The 21,461-nt window shown below is 40.8% G+C and overlaps 1 protein-coding gene across 1 annotated transcript in view; it reads left to right on the forward strand.

Moving 5' to 3' along the window:
• Positions 1-21,461, forward strand: part of DNAJC6 (DnaJ heat shock protein family (Hsp40) member C6) — a 131,881-nt gene that overhangs the window by 10,567 nt on the left and 99,853 nt on the right. Inside the window, exons 2-6 of the mRNA XM_030206603.1 lie at positions 16,659-16,809; positions 17,589-17,638; positions 17,778-17,926; positions 20,102-20,224; positions 20,981-21,114. Coding sequence (XP_030062463.1) covers positions 16,659-16,809; positions 17,589-17,638; positions 17,778-17,926; positions 20,102-20,224; positions 20,981-21,114 — 607 coding nt within the window. The remainder of the gene's footprint in view (positions 1-16,658; positions 16,810-17,588; positions 17,639-17,777; positions 17,927-20,101; positions 20,225-20,980; positions 21,115-21,461) is intronic.

The following is a 21,461-nucleotide window of genomic DNA, read 5'->3' on the forward strand; positions in this document are numbered from 1 at the left end:
GTCCAGAAATAAATCTGCAGGACCTATCCGCGTTTTTGGAAGAATCTATTTCAGAAATAACTATTCAAAGGACATTATTGGTATCCTTTGTCTTCGAACAAGATTTAAAAGCGTTACTAAGACTTTATTTTAAGAACACATGTAAACTTTTTCATGGTCAAAAAATCTGGATTTTTCCAGATGTGATTAAAACTACTCAGGATCGCAGGAGAGCATTTCTTGTTTATAGAGAAGAGGTTAAAACTATGGGCGCTACATTTTTGTTAGCTTACTCTTGTAAATGCTGTATCAAATAATTAGGGAACAAATACATCTTTTTTGAACCAGACCAGCTGAAAATGTTTATGGATGCTAAAAAGTTGTCCAAGTAATGTGTAGAATGTATTAAGGATGTGGAAATATGATGGAGGATGAGCTAGGCCATTTACTTTAGTACTGAATTTCTTTTAGTTTTATCTCCTTTATTGCATTACTCTCCCCCCCCCCCAATATTGTTGTGGTCTACGAAAGTAGACTAAGTTTCATAGTTAATTTTGTTAAATAATGCTAAATAACATATTCATTGTTTTGAGACAACGCTGACTGTTTGTGGTATAGCAACCTATGTACATTATTACTGCTGCATTTCCATTTATAAGTTTATCTTGTAAATTCTGAAAATTCAATAAAGAAATTTAAAAAAAATAAAAAATAATGCACGATTAACGCAAGCTGACAGTCAAATTACTACAAAATGCTTTATTGTGTTTTCTAAGAAACCTTTTTCCCCACATTATTTATTTATTTATTTAATTTATACCCCACATTTTCCCACTAGTTGTAGGCTCAATGTGGCTTACACAGAACCGTAGGGTAGGCTACAGTTCAAAAAAAGCATAACTAAACAAAGTAATAATAGAATAATAGGCATATATGTATCATATAAACAACAAAGAATAACAAGGGTAATACAAGGTAATAGGGTCCATGAATATTGCTGAATCCAGGAAGAAGTAAGATTAGGTTGAGTCTGGGAAGTAAGCCTTCTTGAACAGGATGGTCTTCAATAATTTGCTGAAATTTAAATAGTTCCGAGTTGATTTTAAGGATTTGGGTAAAGCATTCCATAGTTGTGTACCTATGAAGAAGTTGCAGGCGTAGGTTGATTTGTATTTAAGGCCAATGCATTAGATGTGTCTTAATGCTTAACACAGTTTAGTAAACAGGCCCTTAATTAAAAAGGTATCCTTTTACAAAGCTGCGGTAAGCACCAGCGCATGTTTACTGCGGCTGAAAAGGGCGTAATGCAGGATGCACTGAGGTGTCCTGCAGTAATTTTGCAATGTGGATGAGCAAACTGTGCACTAAAATTTTTCTTTCTTTCATGGAGGGGGCATGTCTGGAGCAGACAGTGTGTATTTCTGCACTAATCAGTTAACACATCTGCCTTCCTGCATACTAAATTAACTGATTAGTGCCATTGCAAAAGATTAATGAACGAGCCCTTACTGCCACCTATTTTGTAGGCAGTAAGGGCTCATGCATCAATCTTTTTTAATGGCTACGCTCTAATGACAAAGTCAGTGTGTGGCTATTAATTCAGAAAAAGGAAAATTAGCCATTTCCCAGCTGTACTAAAAATGGCCATAGCGTGCAGGAAAGACATGCACATGAGCACACTAAGGCTACTTTTTAGAGCAGCTTAGTAACAGAATCCCTAATTAATTACAGTGGTTCTAGGGCTAGATTGAGTAAATGGTGCCAAATCCCCCCCCCCCCCCCCCCCCACTGCTTAAGCGGTATTCTATAAGTAGCACCTTAAGTTTAATGCAGTTTATGGAATAATGCATAAGCTTTATAGTCACATGTAAATTTAGGTGCCACTGTTTGCACCAACGAAAATGTGGTACAAATGCCCGCATCTAAACTTACACGTGGAGCACCTTTTGTTCTGTAATTACATGTGTAATTCAAAACCACACCCCTGTAATGTCCTGAAATGCCTATGACCATCCCCTTTGTCAGGCCATGCATAAATTTTAGGTGCAGATCCTGCATTTAACTTTACACATGTAATACCTAATTAATTCTAATTAGAGCCAATAATTGCTTGTTAAAAAGCGAATTATTGGCACTAATTGGCTTGTTCTTCTATTAAATTGTGCCTGCAAATTCAAACCATGCCTAAATTTGCATGTGCAATTTTTGGTGGTCTTTATAGAATCAGGGGGATGTTTATGTTTATTTATATCCCGCCTTATGCCTAAGGAAGGTAACAATGCAACATACATAATAATGGAAAGAGAACAACAATACAGATCACTAATCAAGTACATAGCATCAAATCTGCATGAATACAAGAGCTAAAACACCTGAAAGCATCATTGATTAACATGATAGTCAAACACTTCAACATCTGCTTAAATGACACAGTATTCTGTTGAATTTTCAAAGAATAAGGCTGTTCATTCCACATCTGAGGTCCAGCCACAGAAAAAGCACCAGTTCTTGTAAGTTGTAATCGCAGGCACTTTAAATCTGGTATAACAACCAACCCAGTACTAACAGAACGCAAACCCTCGATGGTACATAATGCTGAAAAGCCGCAAGCCAATAGTAGGGAGAGTCATGTTATAAACCCTGATTGACCAGTAACAACAATTTAAATTGGATTTGCTGTGCCACAGGCAACCAGCACAGTTGTTGCAACATGGGTGCTATGGGTAAGTGGAGGAGTGGCCTAGTGGTTAGGGTGGTGGACTTTGGTGCTGGGGAACTGAGGAACTGAGTTCGATTCCCACTTCAGGCACAGGCAGCTCCTTGTGACTCTGGGCAAGTCATTTAACCCTCCATTGCCCCATGTAAGCCGCATTGAGCCTGCCATAAAGCGCAGGGTACAAATGTAACAAAAATAAAATAGATACTATTTGAGATTCTACATGGAATGTTGCTATTCCACTAGCAACATTCCATGTAGAAGGCAGCGCAGGCTCCTGTTTCTGTGAGTCTGACGTGCTGCACGTACGTGCAGGATGTCAGACTCACAGAAGCAGAAGCCTGCGCGGCCACATTGGTGATCTGCAAGGGCTGACATCTACATGGAATGTTGCTAGTGGAATAGCAACATTCCATGTAGAATCTCAAATAGTAGCAACAGTGGAGGAGTGGCCTAGTGGTTAGGGTGGTGGACTTTGGTCCTGAGGAACTGAATTCGATTTCCACTTCAGGCACAGGCAGCTCCTTGTGACTCTGGGCAAGTCACTTAACCCTCTATTGCCCCAAGTAAGCCACATTGAGCCTGCCATGAGTGGGAAAGTGCGGGGTACAAATGTAATTAAAAAAAATATGGTCAGTCACCAACCGAGTTCTGTACCATCTGCAATGCCTGTAAACAATACTTTGACAGGCCTAGATACACAATATTGCAATATCCCAAAACACTCAAGATCATGGCCTGCACAACCTTTTGAAAATCTGTTCTAGACAACAAAGGTTTAAGCTTACTCAACAGCCGCAGTCAATAGTAGGAATTCCTAACTACTGCTTGAATCTGAGGCTTAAATGTCAGCCAGGTATCCAGCAGGACACCTACATTTTTCACCATATCAGATATTGAAATGGAAACACCAGCCAAGAAAATGGTTGAGGGAAGCTTTGTGGAGGTCTCAGAAGAGACAAACAAAATCTCTGTTTCCCCCACATTTAACCATAAATGGTTAACAGTCATCCATCACAGAATTCCCTCAAACATACTACTACTACTACTTAACATTTCTAAAGCGCTACTAGGTTTATGCAGCGCTGTGCAGTTTAACAAAGGACAGTCTCTGCTCAAAGGAGCTTACAATCTAATGGACAACATGTGCAGACAATCAAATTGAGGCAGTCTAGAGTTTCCCTGAATAGAGGTAGAATGGTTAGGTGCCGAAGGCGACATTGAAGAGGTGGGCTTTGAGCAAGGATTTGAAGACGGGCAGGGAGGGTGCTTGGCGTCTCTTGTGTCTGTGATATTACAGTCACTATGGGTGATTGTACTGGAACAAAAAACTGAACCTCCCATCTGCTGCAAAAATGAAGGCTACAAACATCCTCCATTGAAGCTGTAGGTTTACAGGTCTTCAAATATGAAATAATTTCCACTCTATGTACTTCCTCAAATGAGTCCCAGTGACAAACAGGCTCTATCTCAGGAACATCAACAATCCGTTGTTGTGGGAAAGGCTCTACTATGTGAAAACTTTCCCCCTCAAAAAATACTTCAAACTCATTGGGACAAAAAGGACAATGATCTTCCAATACCTTACGCTCTTCAGTCAAGGAGCGCATAATTGAGAAAAGTGCCCTTGGACAATTCAGAGAGTCCCCAATCCTCTTCCTATAATACTGCTGCTTCTCAGATTGTACAGTCAAAGTATATTCCTTCAGTTTCACCATATAACTAAATTTGGACTCATTATCTCCTGTCTGTCTTCATACTCCGTTTGCCTAAGTTCATGGTGCACCTGACGTAATGCTGCTGTAAATCACGGCAAAGAATTCCCTCGTTTCTTCACAACCATCTTCTTTATTTGGGCCATCATATCCAATGCTGATTTCAAAGATCCGTTATCTCTGCTGGCCTCAAAACAGAAATATCACCCAGCAGAAGAAACCAAGCATCAATCAGTGCCGTAGGATCTACTTTCAGCCTCACAAATTTGACCAAGTTCCCAACTCAGGCCTCTCAATAGCACACAGTAGGAGTATATCCAATGATACTAAGGAATGATCAGTCCATGCCATAGCTTGCACATGCATCTTCAAGGATGATAACCAACTTGAAGGAACAAAAACTTAATTGAGACTTTTGGGTGCCGTGAAACCTTTGAGAATTTCTTGGGATTGTATATGAGGAAGATGAAATGAAAGAGGCATAGTAATGGTGTTAAACTGTAAGCCTGGAGGGTTATAAACCATTCAGATTTTCAGGCTATCCCTAATGAATATGCATGAAGTATATTTGCATGCACTACCTCCTCTGTAGTTATGTTGGGCCATGTTTATGGCTGAAAATGTTACTTTTTGTTGTGATTGAGACATTTTTAGTGGATTGTGTTCCACTTTTGGGGTTACTACTACTACTATTACTATTTATCATTTCTATAGTGCTACAAGGCATATGCAGCGCTGTACACCAGAGAGCTTACAATCTAGATAAGACAGGTAAACAGAACAAATAAGGGTAAGGGAAAAAATAAGTGAGGATAAAGGACAGGGCAATTGAGTATTGTTTAGGAGGCAAAAGCATTGTTAAAGAGGTGGGTTTTAAGTTTGGACTTGAAAACGGCCAAAGACGGGGCTAGACGCACAGGCTCGGGAAGTCTATTCCAGACGTGAGGTGCAGCAAGACAAAAGGAATGGAGTCTAGAATTAGCAGTAGAGGAGAAGGGGACGGATAAGAGAAATTTATCTACAGAACGGAGTACCGAAGGGGGGGCGTAGGGAGAGATAAGAGTGGAGAGGTACTGGGGAGCGGCAGAGTGAATACACTTATAGGTCAATAAGAGAAGCTTGAACTGAATACGGAAATGGATAGGGAGCCAGTGAAGTGACTTAAGGAGGGGGCCAATGTGAGCTTAGCGACTTTGGCGGAAAATGAGTCGCGCAGCAGAGTTTTGGACTGATTGAATTTTTGCCATTTTTTGTTTAGTGTTACACTCTAGCATATTCATTTATGTTTTCAGTTTTGTAGTTGGGGCGTGGGGGGGGGGGGGGGGTGAGATAGATCATAATTTAAAGAGAATAGGCTGAGACTGGGGCTTCCCGAGTATCTCTGTTAATGATTTTGCTCTAGGAACAATAGAAAATATAAGGGAGCATTCTCTCAGATTACAGGTGTTATGCCTTCAAGGAGCCCAGATGTTATAGAACATTTAGCTATTGGGAACTCTTGCAGCCATGGCACTAAGGGGCCCTTTCATTAAGCCGTGTAGGCACCTATGCGTGCCCAACATGTGTCAATTTGGAATTACCGCCAGGCTACCACGTGGCCTGGGCAGTAATTTAATTTCTTATGCGCGTCCACTATGCGCGCGGGAAAATATTTTTATTTTCCAGCGTGTGGGCGGTAATCAGCATTTGAATGCATGTTGACCATTACCATCTGGTTGACACACGAGACCTTACCGCTAAGTGTTCGGGTAGCGGTAAGGTCTCAGACCCAAAATGGATGTGTGCCAATTTTCATTTTGCTGCACATCCATTTTCGTTCCCCCCCACTGCCCAAAAGGCATTTTTTTACAGGTGCGCTGAAAAATGGATCTGCGTGCATCCAAAACACGTGCCTACACTAGTGCAGGCCACTTTTCAGCGCACCTTAGTAAAAGGACCCCTAAATAAATTTAGACAAAATTTAGGATAGCTTTCAGAGGATAAGGAGGTAGGAGGATGTGACGATCATGTATAATTAAGGTATAATGCAAATCACTGAACTCCAAAGATAGATGATTGTCCAAAACCATTCTAGATAGCCCTAAGAAAATTTATAAACAGTCAGTGTTAAACTGCTTGCAAGAAATCAGAAGTACATTAGTACTTTTATTTTTTTTAGTTTTAACATTTTTATTGGTTTTCAATACCGTACAAGCAAGAAACAACAACAACAACAACAACAACAACAACAACAACTATGCAACAGGAATCATAAACGACTGTACAAAGTTAATAAGAAAGAGAGAGAGAGAGAGAGAGAGAGAGAGAGAGAGAGAGAGAGAGAGAGAAAGAAGTTCATTAGTTCAGCTTTTAAATGTTTTTCTGCTTGCTAAATATGAGTCAGGAGAGAGATGTCTCCTTTATTGGTGGGACTGTTGGTGAAACTGCAAAACATGTTTTAAATAAAGGCTGTTTTGTTTCTGCATTTAGCATTGTGAAAAGAAAGGCAATTGTGTTTCAGATGCATTCTTATGTCTGAACATTAATTGGCAAGCTAGGAGAGCCTTGTTACTCAGAGTCTGGCACACACTGTACGTGTCAGGTGGCCACTTTGCTACAGAACGGATTGAGACTTTTTTTTTTAAAAAAATAGATACTTTAATTTATTAAAATTTATATTCCATCCAATTCAAAGACATTCTTAAATGATTTAACAGAATAACATCTATAACGCATACAAATAAAAGCACTGAGATTAATAGTCAAAGTGAGCTAACTAGTTAAGGGGCCCTTTTACTAAGGCGCGCCTAAAAGTGGCCTACGTTGGTATAGGCGCGTGTTTTGGATGCGCGCTGGTCCATTTCCTCAGCGTGCCTGGGAAAAAGGCATTTTTTCTTGTGCCGGAAAATTGACATGTGGCAAAATTAAAACCAGCATGTGTGCATTTTTGGCCTGAGATCTTACCGCCACCCATTGACTTAGCGGCAAGGTCTCACATGCTAACCCTGAGGAAAGCATTCAGTGGGCATCAACTGCCGATTACTGCCAGGTAAGCACCATATGTTAGAAAATACAGTGAAACCTCGGTTTTCGTCGATAATTCATCCGAAAATTATCGACGAAAACCGAAACCGATGAAAACCGAGGAAACAAGAAAGTACAGGTGGTAGGAGAATCCAGCATCGTTCTGATGGGAGGGGCTTAGAGCCAGCGCCCTTTGCACGTTTGTGCTTCCGTTATTGCTCTTCTTGGCTGCAGTAAAACTCTGGCAGCTGTACTGTGTGAGCGGTCCAGACCCTGCCAGCTGAAGACAGAATTTGAGGTGACAGACGAAAACTGAGACAAATTTTTGGATGAAAAAAATGACGAAAACCGAAAACAACGATCTCCGAAGGTGACGAAAACCGAGGTTTCACTGTATTTACAACCATGTGTTTTGGGCGCATGCCAAAAATGGAATTACTGCCCAGGGCACACGGTAGCTGGGCGGTAGTGCCAATTTGACACACATTGGACGCACATAGGCGCCTACACGCCTTAGTAAAAGGGCCCCTCGGAGAGGCCTTTACTGGTTTACTTGGGCAAGACACTTTTAGGGTCCCTTTTATCAAGCTGCGGTAAATGTTTTTGACATGCAACGAGGCCCCCTTTCACCACAGTGGGTAAAAGGTAGGCCTTTCTTTTTTTTTTTTTTTTAAAAGAAATGGCTGTGTGGCAAGTGAAGCACTTGCTATGCAGCCATTTTTTTTTGGGGGGGGGGGGAGCCCTTACTGCCACCCATTGAAGTGGCGGTAAGGGCTCCTGCGCTAGCCAGGCAGTAACCAAGCAGCGTGCAGCACTGCACGATTACTGCCGGCTACATATCGGCACTACAAACATAAATATATTTTTGTACCGATGGATATGTCGGTGCGCTGGGGGGGGGGGTGGGAACTACTGCTGGGCTGCTGCGGTAACCCGGTGGTACTTCCTTTTTAGTGAGCGGTAAGCCTGTGCTTTGTAAAAGGGGCCCATAACCCTCCATTACCCTAGGTAATATGTAAACTACCCTGAGAAAATATTCAGTGGCAATTACCCTGAGAGTATTGCTGTTTATCCCCTTTAACAGCACTGTGCTGGCAGTCTGGGGTGGAGTAAGGATTGTTTTTAGGTCCCTTTTACCCTTCCCAAATTAGCATATACCAGCCATCCACAATTTGGGAGGATAAAAGAAACCAAGGCTATGTGCATATGAGAAAGTATATTTTTTATTTGCTTACCAAGTACAGATACAATTAATAGTTTCTCATGAGAGATCAGTACAGTTACCTAAAGAGATGTTCACTGTCTGCATCTCTGAAATACTGTTCTGATTCTGCAGCTTATATCGTTTGTTTCAGACAATGATTTACATGACTCTTTTTCTGCAAATTATCCTTCTCACAGATTATTATCTGGTTCCCAGCATCTGGTTCCCTTAAGCTGCTAGACAACATTCTTCTGTTGTTTATACTAGTTTCTTTCCCAAGCCTGCCTTGCCCCTAAGGGTACCATAATAGATCATAAATACCAGAGATCATAAATTCCAAAGTCACACAGACTTATTAATCTCTGGTCTTTTGACCCATTCCATAGTGCATGACTGTGCTCATAATTCTACAGGATGGAGTTGGCACAACTGGATAAATGCCAATATCCAGCCTTTAACCAGATAAGTTAACCAGGCAAATCGGACCGCATAAATAGTAGTCCTATCTTTGTCCAGCCTATCTAGTTATGAGAATGAATGTTCCTGTTGGGCAGACTGGATAGACCATTCAGGTCTTTATTTGCTGTCACTTACTATGTTACTGTCCTGCTTATAATCGAACGAGAAAAACGCCCAAGTTCCGACCTAAATCGGGAGATGGACGTTTATCTCACAAAAACGAATAACGCGGTATAATCGAAAGCCGAACTTGGATGTTTTCAACTGCACTCCATCGCAGAAGCGTACAAAGTTGACGGGGGCGTGTCGGAGGCATGGTGTAGGCGGGACTGGGGCATGGTTATCACCCGAACAGAGATGGGCGCCTTTCGCCGATAATGGAAAAAAAAGTATGCTTTTGTAGCTAGAATTTAGGGCATTTTTCCTGGACCCTGTTTTTTCGCGAATAAGGCCCCAAAAAGTGCCCTAAATGACCAGATTACCACCAGAGGGAATCGGGGATGACCTCCCCTGACTCCCCCAGTGGTCACTAACCCCCTCCCACCACAAAAAATGATGTTTCACAACTTTTTATTTTCACCCTCAAATGTCATACCCACCTCCCTGGCAGCAGTATGCAGGTCCCTGGAGCAGTTGTTAGGGGGTGCAGTGGACTTCAGGCACGTGGACCCAGGCCCATCCCCCCTATCTGTTACAATTGTGCTGCTTAATGCTTAGTCGTCCAACCCCCCCAAACCCACTGTACCCACATGTAGGTGCCCCCCTTCACCCCTTAGGGCTATAGTAAAGGTGTAGACTTGTGGGCAGTGGGTTTTGAGGGGGATTTGGGGGGCTGAACACACAAGGGAAGGGTGCTATGCACCTGGGAGCTCTTTTACCTTTTTTTTTTGTAAAAGTGCCCCCTAGGGTGCCCAGTTGGTGTCCTGGCATGTGAGGGGGACCAGTGCACTACGAATCCTGGCCCCTCCCATGAACAAATGCCTTGGATTTATTCGTTTTTGAGCCGGGCGCTTTCATTTTCCATTATCGCTGAAAAACAAAAACACCCAGCTCACAAATTGTCGAATAAAACATGGACGTCTATTTTTTTCGAAAATACAGTTCGGTCCGCCCCTTCACGGACCCGTTCTTGGAGATAAACACCCATGGAGATAGACGTTTTCATTCGATTATGCCCCTCTATGTATTCTCATTTGTTTTTATTACATCTGGAGGAGAAAGCAATAATATTTACCTTGGTATAATCAGTTCCTTAACACATAGGGCATAGGTGTATTTTTTTGGAAAGTAGGTCTGTAGAGCTATTACTAACTTCTCATCCTACCTCCAGCCCTCATAAGTGAGTTTTTACATTTGAGAATCAGGCATTTACTTTCTGAGATACATCAACATGTCATTAAGCAGAGGACAAAGTTCAAATGTACTAATTGGGATGGAGCACAAAAACATGAGATTTGGTTCATTATTATGTGGCCTGATCCTGGCTTCTCTGTGTAGTATCTGTGGCTGGTAAACCTGCCACACGTTTAATATTCAGTGCCTTGAAACGGGGGCGATGGGTAGAAATTCAGTTGCAAAATAGGACAGACTATTATTAATGTTGAAGACTGTACAGAGATCATTGTGCAGTAAGCAGTGTTTTTACTAGCTGCAGACAGCTAACATCTGCAGGCTTCTGAGGAGGTCTGTGCCTATATATACTGTAATGAAGGAGGAGGGATCCTTCACTGTATTTTTGCTTTGTGAATTGGCAGAAAGTCTGTGGGTTAACTGTACTCACACTTTGGCCTGATGTAGACAATTTGAGAATTGTCCCCAGTGTTCACAGATGATTAGAACTTATAAATCTGCAGAAAATGAAGCAAAGAAGACATACTATCAGAAATTAATAGGATCAGAACAAACAGATAGTAGAATTTTATTTAAACTTTTTAGATGTCTTACAAATTCTTCATTTTTTTAAACTCAAACTTCAGAAGATTTACATCCTTCAATGGAGGGGATGGCTAGCTATTTTAGAAACAAGGTTGAAATTAATTATTACATTCAGGTCCAATTGATAGTGCCAAGGCCGCCGAGAGGGGGGGGACAGGGGGGACAAAATTCTCTGGGCTCGGACCTCCAGGGGGGTCCGGCGCCGCGCCGACTCCGTGGGTGGTACAGACAGACACTCCCTCCCTCCCAGGGCCCGCCCGCCATCCCTCCCTCCGAATTTCAAAGGCTATCTCCTACCTCATCCTCGTCGGGGTTGGTTATGGCGACAGCTGCCTGCACGCAATGAAAAGCGTGCAGGCTCGCACTTCAGCCTTCCCTTGTTGTCTGTCTCTCAGCGGCCCTGGATAGTGCAAGATCATTTGAAATGTCTATTTGTCAAGACACTGATACTAAAGCAGATCTTATCTGGTCTGTATTCAGTGATGTTACTCCAAGTGAAGCAGAATCTGTTTTTAAAAAGTTAGCTGGCAAGTTTTGCATGCATGATCAGTGTCCTTCAAATCTGTTAAAAACAGCTCCCCCTCAAATAATAGCATGGATAGAACAGCTGGTAAACATATTATTATTTGTCACATTTGTATCCCACATTTCCCACCTATTTGCATGCTCAATGTGGCTTACATATACTGTTTAAAGAAGGAAACTTCCCTCGGGTTTTTGGTAGAATAATCTTGACTTCAATTCCCAAATCCGGTGATGCCGATATGTCAGTGGCAGCAAATTTTCGACCAGTTGCCAGTATTCCTTGGTTTGCTAAACTAATGGAATGTTTAGCTGCAATAAAACTACAGTTCTATTTAGATTCACATCATTGTCTTCATGAGTCACAGTTTGGATTTAGAGCTAGGCACAGTACTGAGGCACTATTGGTAATATTGGTTACCAAGGTTAAGAACTTGCTTAGTCAAAATATACCCTCAGTCCTGTTGCAGTTTGATGTCTCAGGCGTCTTTGATACTGTTGATCATTTAATATTATTAAATAGGCTTAGTGATCTGGGTTTTTACATTACATCTTGGCTTATAGCCTGCTAATACCTCAACAGTTCCAAGCGGGTTCCAATCAAAAGAAGCCAGAACATCCTTCTGGGAAGAAATAATTAAAAGATCAATCTAATTAAAAAATTTTTTTAACATAAGTTTTCATAATCTTCCTGAATATCCAATTAGATTGTGATGAAAAAAAACAACAACCCTGCAATATCTTTCCATAAGCTGTACCCTGGACTGCAAGTAATCCACCGAAAAGGCCTAACCTTTTCCTGTTATGAAAAAATTATCACTAGTTCATCTACGAACTCTACTTACAGATGTAAAGCAAAAATGTATAATCATATAATTTGAAGTCTGTCCCTTCAACACTTTATAAAGAACAGAAGCCAATTTAAATACTATTCTGGCAGAAATTTGAAACCAGTGAAAAGCACATAATCAAACTTGGATAAGCCAAAAATCAATGTAACCGCCATATTTTGTAGCCTAGTGGTTAGTGCAGTGGACTTTGATCCTGGGGAACTGAGTTCGATTCCCACTGTAGCTCCTTGTGACTCTGGGCAAGTCACTTAACCCTCCATTGCCCCGGTACAAAATAAGTACCTGAATATATGTAAACCGATTTGAATATAGTTGCAAAAACCTCAGAAAGGCGGTATATTAAGTCCCAATTCCCTTTCCCCTTCTTAGCAAACTCATTGAACAGCCTAAATAAATCAAGTTGTAATAATCCAAAGTTGATAACAGTAAGGAATGAACTAGCTGTTCAAATTGGTTAGATTCAAAATATTTCCTTATTGTACGAAGTTTCTTCATTAGAAAAAAACACTTTTTTACTACATGGCTAACCTATGATACTAATGAAATTGAGCTGTCAATATAAACTGCTAGGATCTTAATAGTTGAAGAGATCTATAGTGAACTCTACTGATAGACATCGACCGAGGAATTTGATCTGCTCTAGTATGAAAACATAAAAATTTAGTTTCCTCCATGTTTAATTTTAGCTTATGACCATACACCCAACCTTCCAGAAGTTATGTACAGCTCTGAACTTTTATAGTACTTATGTCAGAAAAAGCACAGTAATATCATCAGCATAAATATAATGAAGAAAATTATTTCTATCTAATAAAGTACTTAATGATCATAAAAAGATGTTAAACAATACCGGAGACAATGGGGAACCCTGCAGAACCCCACAGGGATTACTCCATTAAATGATGAATCTGAATATAGCTTAACTCTATAAGATCTACAACTCAAAAATCCCCTGAACCACTCGAGAACTTTGCCTGTAATTCCCAACTCTTCCAAATTCTGCAACAATAAAACATGATCTACTAAATCGAAAGCTGAGGGCAAGTTGAATTGCAAAAGTAAGGTACATTTTCCCTTGCTCAACAATGATCTTACATGGTTTAACAAAGAAGTTAGCACTGGCTTAGTTTTGGAATGGTTCAAGGGTTTCCTCAAAAATAGGCAGTATAGCCTAAGGAAAAATGGAAAGCTCTCAAAAACTTGGAATTCTGCCTGTGGAGTCCCTCAGGGCTCCCCTATTTCATACCTGTTGTTTAATGCTTTTATTAGTTTGTTGGGGAACTTTTTAAATTCCTCATTATTTTAGGGGCATTTTCGATATGACGTCTAAATCTGAATTTGGATGTTTTACACTAAAAATGTCCAAATTCTAAACAGGAAAGAAGGTCATTTTCGAAAAAAGAAAAATGTCTATATTTTTTTCAAAAGTACTATGGACGTTTTGTATTTTGGACGTTTTTGTTTTGGTCCATTTTGGAAAAACAAAAGGTCCAAGTGCAAAACGTCCAAAATCAAGCCATGTAGGATGTAGGAGGAGCCAGCATTTTTAGTAAACTGGTCACCCTGACATCCCAGGACAGCAATAGGGCACCTTAGGGGGCACTGCAGTGACTTCATAAAATGATCCTAGGTACACATCTGACCATTGCTCCCTTACTTTGTCTGCTGAGCCCCCCCCCAAAACCCACTACCCCCAACTTTACACCATTACCATAGCCTTTACGGGTGAAAGGGGCACCTATATGTGGGTACAGTGGGTTTCTGGTGAGTTTTGAAGGGCTCGCAGTTTCCTCCACAATTTTAACAGGTAGGAAGAGGTAGGAGGCTGGGTCCACTTGTCTGCAGTGCACTGTACCCACTATTAGACCACTCCAGGGACCTGCATTCTATTCTGATGGACTTGAGTATAATGTCTGAGGGTGGCATGGAGGTTGGCAAGTAATGTTTTTCATCACATTTTTGGGGGTTGGGAGGGGTTAGTGACCACTGGGGGAATAAGGGGAGGTCATTCCTGATTCCTTCCAGTGGTCATCTAGTCATTTAGGGCACCTTTTTGTGCCTTATTCATAATAAAAACAGGTCTAGCTCAAAACTTCTAAGTTTTAGTCCTAGACGTTTTTGTTTTGTTCCATTATGGCTGAAAAACATCTAAGTCTTAGGAACGCTCAAGTCCCACCCTGAACATACCCCTGAAACGCCCCCTTGAGATTTGGACATACTTCTGACAGACTCCATAGAAAAACGCTAAAAATAGGTTTTGAAAATAAAAACGTCCAAATGCAGACCTATGTCACTTTTGAGATGTTTTTCTCTTTTGAAAATGAGCCTGATAGCTTCCTATGTGGATGATATTTTTGTTCTGTTACCTTTATCAAGCGATATATTAGATTGTGAATCTGCTATCTCAAATTATATTTCCAGAACTCATAAATGGGCATCTTAAAATTTATTAATGTTAAATACGTCAAAAACTATGCTACTATACTTTGATAACTCATTGATTAAATCCCGCAAAATCTTAGTTTTGAATCTGGGGACTGTTTGATCTTTGAAAATCATCATGAGTTTTAGGTGTTATTTTAGACACTCAATTGACTATGAAAAATCAAGTTTACAACTTATGTAAAAGAGTGTTTTTTAAATTGAGACAGCTTAGAGCTATTCTTTCTTCATTTTTTCCAGCATAATTTAGATTGCTTGTACAAGTGATCGTTCTTACGCAATTAGATTACTGCAATTCTTTGTTTGTAGGGATTAATCAGATCTATTTAAAGAGGCTTCAATTGTTGCAGAACTGTGTTGCAAAGTTGAGTTTTTAGTAAGAAAAAATATGACCATGTGACACCATTGCTTAGGGAGCTTCACTGGTTGCTGGTTAATTTTAGGATTGATTTCAAGTTGGCCTGTTTGGCTCATAAAATCTTTTATGATTGCTGTCCCGTTGACCATATTTCCTTGATTTCTTATTCAACCTCAATTTGGTCTATATGTGAACGTTATGCATTAAATCTAGCCTTTCCTGTAGTTCGTAAGATTTGATATAAGAGGGTTTTTGATAGTTTATTTAGCTGTCAAATTATGGAATTCTACACCTTTATTACTTTGTGAAACCAAGATTATTTATCATTTAGGAGGGTTTTAAAAATCTTGGGCCCCTTTTACTAAGCTGCATAGGTGCCTACGCGCGCCCAACGCACGCCAAAATAGACTTACTACCTGACTACCATGTGGCTCTTGCACTAATTTCATTTTTGGCACCTGTCCGCTATGTGCGTTTGAAAAATATTTTTGAATACACATAGCGGACGCGCGCCATGTGGCATCTGATGCGTGTAGGTCCTTACCGCCAAAATTCTCTACTGCTAGGTCCATGACTGGCAGTAAGGTCTGAGACTCAAAATGGACGCACAGCAATTTTGATTTTGCTGCACGTCCATTTTCGAGAAAAAAGAGGCCTTTTTTACAGGTGCGCTGAAAAATGATTCTGCGTGCTCCCAAAACCAATGCCTACACTACCGCAGGCCATTTTTCAGTGTGCCTTTGTAAAAGGACCCCCTTGTTTTTTGAGACGTATCTTAATGAGTGATATTGGATTATAATTGATGCTCTTCTGTTACTCACTATGATTCCTAAGGGAAATTAGTGGGTTTAGAAAATAGAATAGAATAGAATGTTAAAGCAGACAGATGTCCATATAATATGGAGATATGTTAAGTAGGAGGTGTAAACTTGCTTTGAACAGTTTAATAGATTAAGGGCTCTGTTTACTAAGCCTTGCTGTAGGCGCGCAAACTTTTTAGCATGTGCTAAAAATTAGTGCAAACTAACGATAGAGATACCCATAGGAATATAATGGCTGTCTCGATCATTAGCATATGCTAAAAGTTTAGCGTGCCTACAGCACAGCTTAGTAAACAGGGCCCTTAGTTAATTGCTACCTAGGCGTTGGTCAACCTGTGTAAATCTTTATGTGATGTTTCACAATAGGGGCTCTTAACATTTCAAAACTGCATTGACTGGTTGTACAGATTTAGAGGAACTGGAACAGGCAGGAGGTCATATGACAGTAGGCCATGTGACATTATTTTAGTCAATCAGGTTAGTAGATCAAGCTGGTATTTATGAATGATTATGTATTGCATACATGCCAGCATCACTTCATCACTGAACCCAGTGATATGTACTTTGTATTACAACACTACAGTAGTACGGAGTACTTCATTACCTGCAAAGTATTTATTCTAGTGATGTGGCATTTACTTTTCTATATTTAGGTGCCTCCTCTCCAGATATGGAGTCCAGTTATGGGAGTGGTTTACTTGACATGGTGAAAGGAGGAGCAGGGCGGCTCTTCAGCAACTTAAAGGACAACCTCAAGGACACGATAAAAGATACATCTTCTAAAGTTATGCAGTCTGTAGCCAGGTAACATATGACAAGAGCTGATTTCTTCAAACCACTGATTGCAGTTTAAATCCCTTATAGCATTACTCACTGTGTGACTGAATAAGCCACTCTACCTTAAATTGTCAGCTTTTTAGTAAAGGGATTTTGTAATCATTTGATTTATCATCTTTTGAGATAGCAGTTTGTCATTAAATATGACTACCTAGGCTATAATCATATATAAAGTTTAAAGCAATAGCAGAATCATTGTGCAGTCAAATTATATTTATTTTCAGGTTCTAAAATATCATAGTAAGTGTTATTTGCACATTTCCATGTCTCAGAGAGACCAATTCATAGTGGTGTTAGTGCTGAACTGTGCACTACATCTCACTCAGCATACCTCCTCTGAAATACCAACATGTTATTTGTCAATCTTCTTTCTGACTGCAGCCTTTTAACTCTAATGATACTTACTTTAACACAGTGTCCAAAGTGTAAATCTTTGTATGGAGAAGAATTGAGAATTTAAGACATTTTGAGGTCCTCTTGAATAAAGGACACAACACAAATCTCTGAATTTCAGTTGAATTAGGGGTCTTCTAGAGTGTAATGCAGTCATGCAATGGAAACAGTGAATGCAAATAAATCTGATATGCATTGTGGAAATCCTGAAAACCAGGCTTGGTTGTAGACCTCAAGGATTGCATTTGAGGACCCCTAGTATAATGGAAGCACAACAGTGTAAAACATGTACATGCAAAAGTTGCAGGAGTTGGCTTATTTTTAGTCATCCTGTTTTGTTTTGTTTTCTTTAGTTATGCCAAGGGAGAGCTAGACATTTCATACATTACCTCAAGAATTGTTGGTAAGTTAATTATTCGGGTTAGCAGAATAACACTCTTAAAACCATCTTCATCTGGTTTTGCATTGCCATGAAATGCAATATGTGTAATACTGTTCTCCTGAATTTTCGTTGGCTTTGGTTTTATCTATCTTGTTTACAGTGATGTCATATCCTGCGGAAGGAGTGGAGCTAGGGTTTCGAAATCATATTGAAGATGTTCGGTCATTCTTGGATTCGAGACACCTTGATCACTACACAGTGTTCAATTTGTCACAGAAGTCTTATCGTAGTGCCAAGTTTCATAATAGGGTAAGCTATCCATGGCTGGGAACCTTACTTGCCCAAGGTCCACACAGTAGATGGTATTTTGGCAAGCAGTGTCCTTGATGCCATACAGCACTTCCCCCCCCCCCCCCCCCAAACTGCAAGGTAGGGAATTTTGCAGAAACTATGACAGTATGACCCAGAGCATGGTTTAGAGCATACATTAGGCCTCAGGCCCACAAAAGTGACGCAGGAAATACCCCTACAGAGTCACCACCCAGGAAAATGATTTAGGTGTCATTGCGGATAATACCTTGAAATCTTCTGCTCAGTGTGCAGCAGTTGGCAAAAAAGCTAACAGATTTAGAAATTATTAAGAAAGGAATAGAGAATAAAACAAAGAATATAGTAATGTCTCTGTATCGTTGCATTGCAAGATTGCACCTTGACTATTGTGTGCATTTCTGGTCTTCCCATCTCAAAAAAAGATATAGTGGAATTAGAAAAGGAAGAGAGAAGGGTGATCAGAATGATGAAGGGGATAGAACTTCTCTCATACGAGGAAAGGCTAGGGGTTAAGGCTTTTCAGCTTGGAAAAGAGACAGCCAAAGTGGGATATAATAAAGGTCTAGAAATCTCTTAGTGGAGCGGAATGGAGAAATGCAAATCAATTGTTACTGTTTCAAATAGTACAAAGAATAGGGGACATACCATGAAGTTACTCAGTAGTATATTGAAAACAAATAAGAGAAAGTATTTTTTTCACCCATCTCGTAGTTAAGCTCTGAAACTCATTGCCAGAGCAAGTGGTTGAAGCAGTTAATGTAGCTGTGTTAAAAAAATGGTTTGGACAAATTCCTGGAGGAAATGTCTATAAACCATTATGACAGATCTGGGGAAAGCCACTCATACTAGGGGGTAAGTAGCAAGGAATTTTGTTACTTATGGGGATTGTGCCAGGTATTTGTGACCTGAGTTGACCTTTGGTAGAAACAGGATACTGGGCTTTGATGGATCTTCAGTCTGACCCTGTAGGGCAACTAAGAATTATCAAAATGTTGTTGTATTTGAGTTTCAGACCACATGGCTCCCGTCTTCCGATGTCACTAAGGACCCAATGTATTCTAGCAAGCTGCTGTGCAACATGATCTCTAGATAATCCTTCTTTTGATCCAGTAAAAGGTGTGTCAACCTCCACATTTCAAGCGAGACAACAGTGGTGACAACCAGATGAAGAGATGAGCCAACACAAGAAGTTCCAATCAGTATAATCCAAGGTTATTCAAACATATGCATGTAAAAGACCCAACACGGCCATGTTTCGGCTTGTATTGCCTGTTTCAGGGGTCTTAGCAGAAGTGGGCAGTACTTTGCAATTCAATAAGCTGGATGTTCATGGTGACATTTATGTACCTCTGCTGAATACTAATAACCCCTGATGCAGTTGACACAAGCTGAAACACGGCAATGTTGAGTCTTTTATGTGCATATGTTTGAATAAACCTTAGACTACAGTGATTGGAACTTCTTCTGCTGATTTACCTCTTCATCTAATTGTCACAGCTGTTGCCTTGCTTGCACTTTTTTTTGCAGAGACTTTCCTCCTATTGTTTTGTCAAACCTCTACATTTCACCAGAACCAGCATGGGTACCCAAACTTTGTACATAAACATTGGAAGACAATGAAGTCGTTTTTAAAATGTGATTGCATGGAATGGTATGCTAGAAATGATACAAGAACAAGTTGACATTATCCCCTTAGGTAGACCATTTCTTCATGACTTTCTGTAGATTTAGATTATGGATACCCTGAAAACCTGCCTGGCTGGAGGATCTCCAAGGGCCAGGTTGAAAAGTACTACTTCAGTTCTTCAAAGATGAGACATTTTCTTTCATTGAGAATTGTCTCTTTCTGTCAAGCACAGCAGCGGTCCTCTATATCAAATGATGTAACTCATTATCCAACTCCAGTAGAAGGGTAAGAGTCCCAGGGTCTCCCTCCAGTGAGTACCGGTGGGAGACAGTATATTTCATAGTACAGGATGCTATTATATTTCCTTGTTAACTTTTCACTTGACAACAAAGGTGTTGTCATCAGTTATGCTCACACCTTTTGCATCTTGAAGGTAATTTAAAATGTATGAAGTTCGTGGCTTTATTTGTGTGTATTATATAGGCTTCATTTTGATAGTGGATTTTATTTTATCTGCAATCTCCTAGGTATCTGAATGTAGTTGGCCAGTAAGACAGGCTCCCAGTTTGCACAATCTGTATGCTGTGTGCAAGAACATGTATAATTGGCTGCAACAGAACCCCAAAAATGTCTGTATTATTCACTGTATGGTAAGTTAAAATATCAGTAAGAAGCTGTCTAGGTTATTTTCAAGATTAAAAATCTCATTTATGTACATGATAATGCAATGGGAATAGTCATTATGGCTAACCCTGTTTGAATTAAAGTGGTAAGGATTGTAACCATTCTCTTTGATAGCACAGGGATGATTTCTGATCAAGGCCATAGTTATTTCTGTTTGGAAATTTATTACTCTGGTGGATATGACTTTCTTCACCATATGTGTTTCACTTCAGTGACTCAGAATTAATGCCAAAACATCATGTCAGTGGCGTTCCTAGCCTGGATGGCACCCGGGGCGGATCGCCGATGCGCCCCCCCCCCGGGTGCAGCGCGCCCCTTGCCTGCGAAATGACACTTCCCCCCCCCCCCGGCAAAATGACACCCCCCCCCGGGTGCATGCCGCTGGGGGGGGGGGGGGGTGCCGCGGCGCGCGCCTGTGGGCTCCGACTTTGCTAACTTCGCTCGTTCACTGCAGCTCCCTCTGCCCCGGAACAGGAAGTAACCTGTTCCGGGACAGAGGGAGCTGCAGCGAACGAGCGAAGTTAGCGAAGTCAGAGCCCACAGGCGCGCACCGCGGCACCCCCCAGCGGCGTGCACCCAGGGCAGACCGCCCCCACCGCCCCCCCTTGGTACGCCACTGCATCATGTTAGCCCCATTTGGTAGTCCTTACCATAGAATAGTTGTTGACTTTTCCAGTTGGTCAGGTAGTCCTGATTTCAGGCCTTTGTGTTTCACTTGACAGGATGGTCGTGCAGCTTCAGCAGTTTTGGTCAGCGCTATGTTTTGTTTCTGTCATCTCTTCTCTAATCCAGTCCCCGCTATTCAGTTGCTGAACTCAAAGCGACCAGGAATAGGACTCTGGCCATCTCACAGGAGGTACAGTGTGCTGGTTGCATGTCTAAAGACCATGACATAGGCGTGACATCTATCTAACATTCGGTGCTTCTTACAATCTGTCCATTCCACTTATCTCCATGTGCTGTTTGCATTTCTCAATAATGTCATGACAGAAATACAGTTACTGGGTGACATGATTATATTCTGTTAACTGATGTCTAAAATGAGGCCATCCTGAATCTTGGGTAATGGGATTAGTTCCCCTTGGCTTATGTGTTTTCATACACACAGTGTGACTTTATGCAACTGATTTGCAATTTGTTCTACTTCTGTTCAGTGATAAACTGATTTGCAGCAGAAATGCATTGTACATGCTTATAAAATCT

Source organism: Microcaecilia unicolor, chromosome 6 (genome assembly GCF_901765095.1).
Source record: "Microcaecilia unicolor chromosome 6, aMicUni1.1, whole genome shotgun sequence".
Taxonomy (NCBI): Eukaryota; Metazoa; Chordata; class Amphibia; order Gymnophiona; family Siphonopidae; genus Microcaecilia; species Microcaecilia unicolor.